Consider the following 10,732-nt stretch of genomic DNA (forward strand, 5'->3'; position numbering starts at 1 on the left):
AACATTATTCAGTGATGATTTGGAGATCAGCTTTACTGAACTCTACATACATGGTGATAACATTGTGGGCAAGAATTTCATAATGATAAAATAAACTTCAGCATGAAAATCGGAAGCTTGAAGGATAAAAATGTGAACATTTGTCCTATTATCTTTTTTTCTCATATGTCTCAGAATCTTCTGGTAGCTGTTTACCAGTGCGTTGAGATAATTGGTCAACAGTCTGTTATTTTGAAGTTGAGTATTCATTCTTCACCTGATATAGTTCAAGTCCATCATGCAGTGAATTCCTAAAAAGTCTCTTTTGATTTTTTTTCCCTATCACTTTGATACTTTTTTTTTTTAATGATCAGTAGACATTTGACGCTCTTCTTCTTTCTTTGCAGAATTATTTCCCCAGCAAACAAGATATTTTGCTGGCTAGAAAAGCCACCAAAGGAATAGTAGAGCATGATTTCATCATTAAAAAAATACCTTTCAAGATGGTGGATGTAGGTGGACAAAGATCTCAGCGTCAGAAGTGGTTCCAGTGCTTTGACGGAATAACTTCAATTTTGTTCATGGTCTCCTCCAGTGAATATGATCAGGTTCTCATGGAAGACAGGCGCACAAACAGACTTGTGGAGTCCATGAATATTTTTGAAACAATAGTCAATAACAAGCTTTTCTTTAATGTTTCTATTATCCTATTCCTCAACAAGATGGATCTTCTTGTAGAGAAGGTAAAGACTGTCAGCATTAAGAAGTATTTCTCGGACTTTAAGGGTGATCCTCACAGGCTAGAAGATGTTCAGCGTTATCTGGTGCAGTGCTTTGACAGAAAGAGGAGAAACCGTAGTAAGCCGCTCTTCCATCACTTCACCACTGCTATAGACACTGAAAACATCCGCTTTGTGTTTCATGCCGTGAAGGACACGATCCTTCAAGAGAATCTGAAGGATATTATGTTGCAGTGAAGGAGAGCAGCCCATATTCTGTTAAAATTTGCCAGAGGGTTAGATCAAAGTTTTTATTCTTTCTTTATGGCCCTTGCATGTGGTGTAGGACCCATGCTATTTACTTGGCTCAGGAATGCTGTAAACTAGCCAGTCCAAACAGAGGAGCTATAGGCCGAAGGAGTCAAATGTTGATGTTAGCTACTGAATCATTTGGACTAGAAACACTACTGAAACATGACCATTGTAGGTGTTTTGTACCTAGTTTGGAATACTGAATAACATAACCACCTTCTGCCTTCTTAGAAATGTTTTTTCTCTGACAAACCATGTAAGGAAGACACTTTGTTTTAAATGAATATGTTTATTTTCAGAGACACTAGTCATACAAACTGCCTTTTTTGTAGTTTGGAGGTGCTGAATTAATCAAACTAATCTAAAACATAACAAGATTGGTAGCTGTATTGGAGAATGTTAACAAAGTTGCGTTCTTAACCCTTGGGTGTATAACCAGATCTGGTGTGCGTATGCAGTTCGGCCGAGGATCTGGAGTCCCCTTTTCGAGGTGGATGCACAGCTCTTGTCTGAAGGTTTTGCGTGAGTCTCCTGAAGCAAAAGTCTGAAACAGTCTGTATAAAAGAAACCCGTGTTGGAGTAAATTGGATGGGAAATCTAAGACCTGGCTGATGTGGAGAAGGGTTTATTTTGCACTATGTGTAAAGGGTAGTACATCATCGGGAAGCAGACTTCCGTGGTGAAGCAGCCTGTGCTAGAGCATCTGACCATGCATGTGCAGAGCAGGTGCTGTAGTGAGAGGTACTTTGTGGCACTTCAGCCCTGCTCTCACACCTGCACTCGGCAGCATTTGTGAAGGTTCAGTATCTCACATGACAGGGCTTTATCTGTATTCAAAAATATGAAAGCTGATTAAACTCTTAAGCAAAGGTTTTGGTAGTACAGCAGCTGCTTGATTAGTTCCCGAAAGCTGACCTTATAGGAAGACTGAACACTCTAGAGATCCCAGCTTTACAACTGCACTGATGTATTTGGACAGCAGGACCTTGCTGTAAAATTAGCCCTTAATCTGTGTCTTAATGGGATCTTTAGCCTGTATTAATGCACATGTAATTATGAGTACAGTCAAGTTTAGCGTTGTCCATTTCAGGCAATGGTTTGTGTGTAAAGTTGCAAGAGGCTATGAATAATGTTATTATATGAACTGTTAATTTCCTAGCTTTCTCGACTCATGTAACTATCTATCAGGTGCCTTTCCATGTACAGGTAAGTCAGATCTTCTCTATTACAGTGGGGTACATGGACAAACTTAAGATCTGCCTTTTATCTCAACATTGTAGTGGTATCTTTTAGATAATTTTTAAACATAGTTTACTGTGCAATTTGTGTCATAGTTTTATCTAAGGATAAAACCTGAAGGGCTGTTTATACCCATGCAAAGTCAGCAGGTTCCCTGGAGTTCTTATCCCCATTGAGACTGTAATGGCACATCAAAACAAGCAACATTTTGCTTCAGCTGGTAATCCCATGGGAAATGTGGTCTAAAAAAATCCTGTTCCGTTGTCTTTTTGTGTTAATTTGGATAAAATCTGGAATCTTTCTTTTTTCCTCTGAAATTTGCAGATGTTCGTATCAGCGTATAGTTTCCTAATGTAGCAATCTATTGGTTTTCTTTGTGCAGACTTCAGAGTGAAAAAGATGGGGCTCTTTTATAATGTTATATAATATGCATAGTACTGAGGTAATAAGCAAGTTAAAAGTTGCAGACAGGAAAATCTAATTTAAATTTAAACTCCCATTACTTAGCAAACTTAAACAGGACTTAGCTTCCTTGTAAGAAGTCTTACTTTTGCCAGGACCAAGTCTGTCTTTTTAATGTTTATTCATTTTTAACCTTGAAGGGAAAATGTCATGCGAGTCTTCAACCTTCAGATGGGGGAAAATCTTAGGATTATTACATTTGAAAAGGTAAATGTTTCAACACAAATTGATGCAAATAAGTGTAGTCATTGCAGAGGGTTCACTTCTCTCAGTTAGCCCATTTGCTTGACTCGAGACTAAGGTGGTGTTCCAATACTTCCAAATATTGTTGGAGGGCTAGGAGTGACCTCTGCTTCACACAGGACACTGGGACTTGACTTTATTTCCTAGTCTGTTGTGAGTTGTATTGTTTCACTAAGTTTTCTGGATGGGCTAATATGTTTGTTTTCTCAGATGAGTTAAACATTCCCTTTCAACGGTATCTTTCTAAGGAATTACCTCAGTTTTATGTCTGCATCTACTGTAGTTTTACCTGGGAGGCATAGCATGGAATTTCCTGTTTTGTTTTTCTCTTCATGGTCATCTATGGTTCTGTATCCTCAATCACCTTATGGATTTAAACCTAAGAACAGAGCTAATAATGCAATGTATATTTATCTAAGTAACTTAATCTGTTGCACCTGGAAAAGAAACAGCATGAGATGTCTTTTATTGAGCTGTCAAGCTTGCTAGTAAATTTTTTTACATGATATGGCAATTTTGCACAATAAATCAGAGTCTTAGGGAACCAGTTTGATGACCTCAGGCCCACTATTGCCTTTCTTCTTTCTGTCGATAAAATGGGCCTCAGCACAGCGCGCTAGACTGCAGATGGAAATCAGTAGTTTTGGCTCTGTAGAATCTGTTTTTCGTACTCTGTTTTTTGTCTAACTTCAGTTTGGTATTAGCAGTTCACACCAAGAATGCAAGATCAAGAAAATCTTTTTGCACAGGTCAAGCACTTCTCAAGTTTACAATGGATCTGACCCATGACTGTTTGAGGGAGAAGGATTTTAAGTGGCAGGTATATTTCTTCTGCTGCTAAATACAGGATCTGCTTCTTGCCACAGCTGAGATTTTGGGTGTTTTTGTTTTTCCAAGGTAAGCTGTAGTACAAGAAAGGCAGAAATTCATATTATGATAATTCAGTTAATTACTAACGCGGAACTTAAGTAGCTTAGGTTGTACAAACATCTCAGGACAGACTTGATCCATTGCTCAGTGCTTTCCCAAGAAACAACTGGTGACTTTATTTTAAGTGACATCCTGGAGAACTTTGCAGGTAAACACAGCTGGAGAGAACATCTTTTTTTGTTAACTTTATAGGGTTATTGTTCATCTGGCTAGTCAGGAAATGGGTCACAGGCAGGATGATAATCAGATGGAGGCCTTGAACAACTACTTAAAAAAAGGCCTTTTTCTGTCCCTGCTCTGGTACCCGCAGGTCATTGGCGGGGGTGTTCCAAATGTGTTGTCTCTTGCGAAGACAAAGGGAGGAAGCGCTTGCAGCATGTGCATGCAGAAGAGATTTATGCGGTCTTGCAATTTGAAAAGAAAAACTAACTATTGGGAGTCTTATCAAACACTACTTTGTATTTGGTGTCCTGAAAACAAGGACTTTAAACTTAATATAGAGTGTCAGTCAGTACCATTCCTTCAAATTGTGATGCTATCATTTTCTGAACAGGCTAATTTTTAGACAGCATTACCAATTGAGATAGTGGATTGGAATTAAAAATGAAGAATAGTTTTTTGCAGAAATATGTTGTATAAATGGCATATTTAATAGGCAATTGTCACTTTAAAGTAATTATAGAGTTTAAATGTTGAAGATACTAAGATTATGGAACTGAAATTATTGGCCGCTCAACTTTACACTACCACTCATGAAGATGTGTTTGGTTTGACACTAACTATTGGTCTTATTTCATCCAGTACAGCAACACAGATTATTTGACTTGTTAATTTTGATACCTATGTTTAGGTTTTGAAAGTGCTGCTGTCAAACCTAGAGCTAGGCATGATACAAGCATAAAGGAGCTCCTGAAAATGACTTTTTCTGCAGGCCTTCAGAGCTAACTAAAACCTGAACTTCAGCCAAGCAGACATAGTGGAGAAATATGTATTAATTGCAAGAAACTGTAGTGAAATGGTATAGGAAGAGCTCATCTATATGTGGCACTGCAAGCCAAAACTTCATTCTACTAGGATAGCTCAAGTAGTTTTTGCTCTGAAAAAGAGTCCATTTGGAGCACTTCCCCCCATGCCCCCAAGTATGCAGTAGTTCTGCTTATTGTAATTTGCAAAGAACTCTAGAGTTAAAAGAAATCAAAGGAATAGACATGGAGCCACTGGAGAAACTAGCAGCTTTTTTAATAACAGACAATTGTCTTCCACAGAATATCATTTTTATTATAAGTGCCCTTTGCCTTCTTTAGATGTTTGTCTTTCTGGATGTTAAGTTCCACATTTTGACATCTTTTCTGTGTCTGCACCTTTTCAGTTTTCCTGGAAAAAACCAAAATTCTGCTGCAGAGAATTATAGAAATTCTGTAAAAGGCCCCTATGATTTTCAGATGGTGAGTTTTGACACCTGACTTAACTTTGCTTATGTCATCAAATTTTCAGCAGTACTTGCCAGTTTGGTGGGAAAATTTGATGCATGCCAACTTGAGACAAAAACAAGATATGCAAGAATACCTCCATACAGCGCAGCTTGTCATGTAAACTAAGCCTTGATCTCTCATAATGAAAACTATATTGACTCCTGTAGGTTTACTATTAGTCTCTTCTACATCATTTTTCTGGTATAAAATCATGTGGTGTAGTCAGGGGATTGCATATAGCACTGCCAACTCTTTACCTCAGTCTAGTCTTTATTAATTCTGTCACACAGGAAGTGGTGGGTCAGGTGTTTCAGTAGCAAATGTAGAACATCTATCCTTAACTTTTTAAGTGAGTTTTTGACAGATTTTTAGGGAGCGTCCATTATAGGACAAGAGTCTTGACTGGCATGGTCTGCACCGGACTTGGGCTGAAGTAATACTGTCTCCACACATTTCTAGATGAGGACTGTCTAGCTTAGTGAGGAAGTATATTGGCAAGACAATGCATGACCCAGTGCTTTTTAATATTACCTATTTTGCAATTAGCTGGGGCAATCTCTGCTTTGTGCTGTGAAGTGGACACTTCTTTTTTTTTAAACACTAATTTTTTCTTGCATAGATGGAAATGAGTAAAGCCAGGATATTTGGAGCTGAAACTGCTGCTCTGTTAACCAGGTGATGCTATCTCCTTGCTCATCTTGGTGGTTGAACAGTTTAGCTTCATTCTTTAAGATTTTATCTCTCTAATGGCATTTGGAAAGCAGTGTTAAAGTTTGTCTATGTGTTGATATGCTTGTCTTCGTATTGGGTGGGGAGGAGTATGGAGGTACTAGATTGCCAGTGCTGGTGGTTCTGTGCCTGGCTTGACATACTGTATCACAACCAAGCTCTTGGCACACGTTGATAGGTCTTATCTTCTGTCTGATGTGAAAACAATCACAGTCAGAGACAATAAAGAGCAGCACTGACTTTCAAGATGGGCATTCTGGTAAAAAGCCAAAGTATGTTGGAAGGGAGCAAGAGAGGGGAGCTATTTTTGAAACAGATCCCAAAAGCTGATGGTGCTTGAAGACTGTGTATTGAAAGGAAATGCCATCTGCATTGACCCCAGACGCTTTGACTGGCTCCAGGAGAGCTTTTGGCTGTGTGCGTTCACAGCAGCGTGCTGGCACTGCGGTAGCCGCACACCCTTCCATTGTAAATCTCTCTTCATCTGCTCATAAGTGGGTGCTAAAACTCAGTTCCTTCTAAGATAGGGTATGCAGATCTCTGGCCAGACAATGTATCTTACTCCATGCTAACAGCTACTTAACCTTTCTTCAAGGTATCAGACTGTGAGAAGTATTTCAGGGGAATGGCTAGCCAAGAGTCTGTTTTCGTTATTTAAGTGAAAACTACAATTTGAAGGAGAGCAATTTTTTTTTTTTTTTTTTGGGGGGGGGGGGGGGGAGTAGGACCTGAGGAAGAGCTTCTTATGAAGGAAGTAACTGATTTTGAATAGCACTGCTTCTCTGCTAATGCTTCCCGTAAATCTTTTGTGCTGAGCTTGTGTGCAGGTGAATTGGCCCAAAAGCTGAGGGGAGATAGCAGGGAGGGGGGGATGTGGAGGACTCATGATCTTTTGGTAGGTCACAAGGCTTGGAAAGCGTGCTTGGTAGGCTTAGGGCTGACACCTTGTGTTCAAACTTCCATTCACCTTGTAGCCATTACAGTCTATAGGATAAAGAGTGTTTTTCCAGTGAACATGTTGCGTGATCTGGAACGTGTAATGAGCTTGAGTTGATGATACACATTAAACAGTATTTCCGGGGACTCCACTTAACAAAATGGCTAGTATTTATTGCTCTTGTGATGAGTTGTCTTGTTTATGGAATCAATATGTATGAAAGCAAATTGAGAAAACACTAAGTTATCTTGTGACACAATCATGTAGATAGGAAGCCAACTGAAATGTTATCCTTTATTCTGCAATTTACTTGCTCTGTGGTGCCTATGCATTGTAACACACATACTATGCAATATCATTCTTTTTTAAACCAGTTCACTGCATTGGGCAGGAAAGGCCTGAGTTTAGCCTTAATTTTCTAACAGTTCACAGGAAAGTACTTTAAAAAAACAGTGACAAACTAAAAGGTGAAAAATGCATAACGTAAAAGCACAGTTCTAGACCGCTCACGTAAGTGTCTTTCTAGCACCAAAACAGCATCCACAATAGAAGCAGCTACTTGCTGTAATAGTTTCAATTTATGAAAACTGTGTACTAGATAAAATTATATTGTGATGTGTAAAAAGTGTATTTTATAGCTTTGGTGACTTAGTTTACTGTTTTGTATATATGAATTTTATAAATCTATTAAAACATGACTTGTTATACTGTTCTTTATCGGTTATATCTTTCAACAGAGTCTAGAGAGTGACTTTCTTTTTTTGCTTTGTTCAAACATTCTCTGCAAAAAAGCTCCTTTTTGAATAAATTACAGCATGGACTGCATGAAACTACAGCTATCATGCAATAAAGTCTTGTTCTGTAATCTTTATGTATCTCCCACCTCTCCAGTTCTGGTCTGAATCCTTCCTGAATGCGTCCAAGAATTCAAGGTTGGTGAAACATCGCCCTGTGTAAAACGCGCAGCTCGTTCACCTGTGGCATTTCACTGGTTGATTTAGGCATTCAAACTGATGGGAAGTGGAAGGGGAGATGCAGCCAGAAGATTTTGTGCCTCTGTGTTGAAAGCTCAGCCAGGGAAGATGTTAAGCCTGTTTAGCTGGCAACAACTGTTAAACTGATTTATCTAGGGTCTGATGACAGGCACAGGAACTACCCTTGTTTCTTTCCTGATGCTGGACTTGCTTATGTGTGTGCTGGGCTGCCCTTCTACTCTGCAGACCCTCTGCCCTTTGGAGAGTCTTCCGTAGCCTCCTCGTACAGTATCACCATCCTGGCATCCACTAGGTCTACCAGGATTTGAGCTCCGATTCTCAGGAATGCCTTTAACCTTTCCTCACTTGTTCTTTGAAAGGTCACCTCTGACAGATTTTTATTGCAAATCTTAACCGTTTCTTGTGTAAACTGGTAATGTGCTGCCAGTTACATTGCCAGGTGCACAATCTGAACCACTTCGTGGAGCGTTGCTTGTCCTTGTCACGAAGCTTTTGAAATGTTAGGTTCTCAGCTACATTAAGCTTTTGGGAATGATTGCATTTATTTTTCCTGAGAGGTGCTGAGTGCTTTCAGGTACCAATGCGTATTGTTAGTGTTCAGCTTCTCTGAAAATAAGGTCAGCTCAAATGCAGATTGTGTATATAATAATAGAAGGCTTCTAAGTGCGATCCCATACGTGCTAATTTGATCGGTACTCAGGTATGAATGAACAGCAGCCGCTCCAAGTGATCTCTTTGGTCGGCCCCAGGAAAGCAAATAGAAAACTCTTCTGGGCCAAGACGTTCTTGAGAATTATGGTCCTGCTGAAATTGTACTGGGGCCGAGCCAGGCTTTTGAGATGCTTGACTGAAAGACAGGGAAAGGGGTTGTTTTAAGGCACCACTTTTCTATGCTACAAAGCTGTTTGGGGTTTGGTTTGTTTTAATGGAGTTTCTCTGCTGTCCGAATTGCTCAATCTCTAAAGCTTTAACCAAAATAAGAAAAGTGTTGTCACTGAGATGTCCAGCCAAGGTCAGTCTTTCCCTGCTCAGTGGTCATAAGCAGGTGTTTAAACTGCCCCAATTGCAGTGGGATTTAGAGGCTTGAATCAGGATGTCTTAGTGACACCATTTTTCATTGCCTGCCAGTATTCCCGCATCTCAAACTGTCCTGCTAAACTGGGCAAAGCTGCTGACCAGATGTCGTCCTGTAAGAGCAGAGGCTGGAGCAGTCGGTCCTGCAGGTAAGGCCGTCTGTTCAGTGCTGCTGCCAGTACATGAGCTTCGAATTTTCCTCCCTGGGTCAGGATGCCTGCCTGTTACTAGAGCGTCTTTTCTGCAGTTTTAACAATCTAACACGCAGAAGGTAAAAGGGGAAATGTGATTATTTCCCCAGTGAAAGGCTTCTCCAAAATGCAGAGTAGGCAGGACTGCATAGCTTGTACTTCTGCTGGAGTGTATAGGGCTTAAGGTTTGCACGAGTTATAGAAATGTTCATAAGTGTTTTTTACATCTGTTTGAAAGAGAAGTTGAGAGAAATTAAATCCCTGTGATTTCCACTTCAATCTGGTATCTCTTGGTACCTTGTTGTGCACAGACCTGGGAGGAAAGCTTTTCAGTTACTGACAAAAATTACCAGATTTCTTCCCACTCTCCCCAAGACTGGCTGGCATCCTGGGAAGCTGCAGTGTTCGCAGAGGAAGCATTAATTGGAGGAGTGTTCGGGCATTTTTCCAAATAGTAGCTTTCTTTAAAAGCATCGGGTTTTGTGCAAGACAAGCAAATTTTGGTTAAAAGTATAATTATTAGGAGAGGGAGGAAGTCATGTCTATTGGTAAATCAGAAAGTGCTGGATATTGCTAAGGAAACACCTATGGAAGATAGGATTTTCTCCTCTCCCACCTTTGCAAGCTGTTGTGGGTGGTTTCACTGCTAGTTTTGGCTAGCAAAGAGTCTCTTTTCTCTGTGATATTTGCATTGTACCTGCACTCACTTCAGATCCAGCAACTTCTTGTTTTGCAAGTAGGAGTGGAATGGTTTGCCTGTTTATTCTTGAGAGTAGAAATTTGTCTGTATGAACTTGTTAAGCTAGTAAAAGGCCATGATTTCTACTCTGTGCAGGATTATAGTCTTCAAAAGTTGTTTCAAAACTAGTAAGCTGGAGCATGGGACAGAAAGGGTGTGACTGGAGTCACTTTGTGGTCTTGGAGGGTGCTTGAGGTAGTCGCAGGACGGAGCAGCGATGGAAAGGTGGTGAGCCAGATGAGTCTAACGCGAATCCGTGTTGTGCTATTGCTCTAGGGGTGGTGATCAGCTTTCTGCAGATCTTTGGCTGATGCGGCTGCCCTTTGGGACCAGCCTCCTTCCCCTGCACGGCACCCTGCTCCCTTCCCTGCCTGCCTTCCCGCAGAAGGCTCGCCACGCTGTATAATACACCGCCTACTCTCCCGCCCACCACGTACAATACTGAAACTCTGTTCCTGACCCATTTCTAACCACCCCTCTGACCCTGGCTACTGAGTTGCAAGTGATTTCTGGGTGTATATATGCATACTCTACTGCTTCTTGGGGATGGTGGATCTTACAGCTTGACCTTCTAGAAATGACTCCTCAATATCTCCTCTGTATTCCTGTTCTGTTTAGTCAGCAGCTCACTAGCCGCAACTGATGCTGCCGTTCACGTGTCCCTCCTGATGGCTGCATCTCCCCCGAAACCCGCGTTGCTTAACGGCGAGA

The 10,732-nt window shown here is 40.6% G+C and overlaps 1 protein-coding gene across 1 annotated transcript in view; it reads left to right on the forward strand.

Annotated features, from left to right (window-relative positions):
- GNA12 (G protein subunit alpha 12) overlaps positions 1-7,857 on the forward strand; it is a 46,622-nt gene extending 38,765 nt beyond the window's left edge. Inside the window, exon 4 of the mRNA XM_026116145.2 lies at positions 387-7,857. Coding sequence (XP_025971930.1) covers positions 387-956 — 570 coding nt within the window. The 3' untranslated portion in view covers positions 957-7,857. The remainder of the gene's footprint in view (positions 1-386) is intronic.
- Positions 7,858-10,732: the final 2,875 nt, after the last annotated feature.

The sequence above is a fragment of the Dromaius novaehollandiae genome, chromosome 14 (genome assembly GCF_036370855.1).
Source record: "Dromaius novaehollandiae isolate bDroNov1 chromosome 14, bDroNov1.hap1, whole genome shotgun sequence".
NCBI lineage: Eukaryota > Metazoa > Chordata > Aves > Casuariiformes > Dromaiidae > Dromaius > Dromaius novaehollandiae.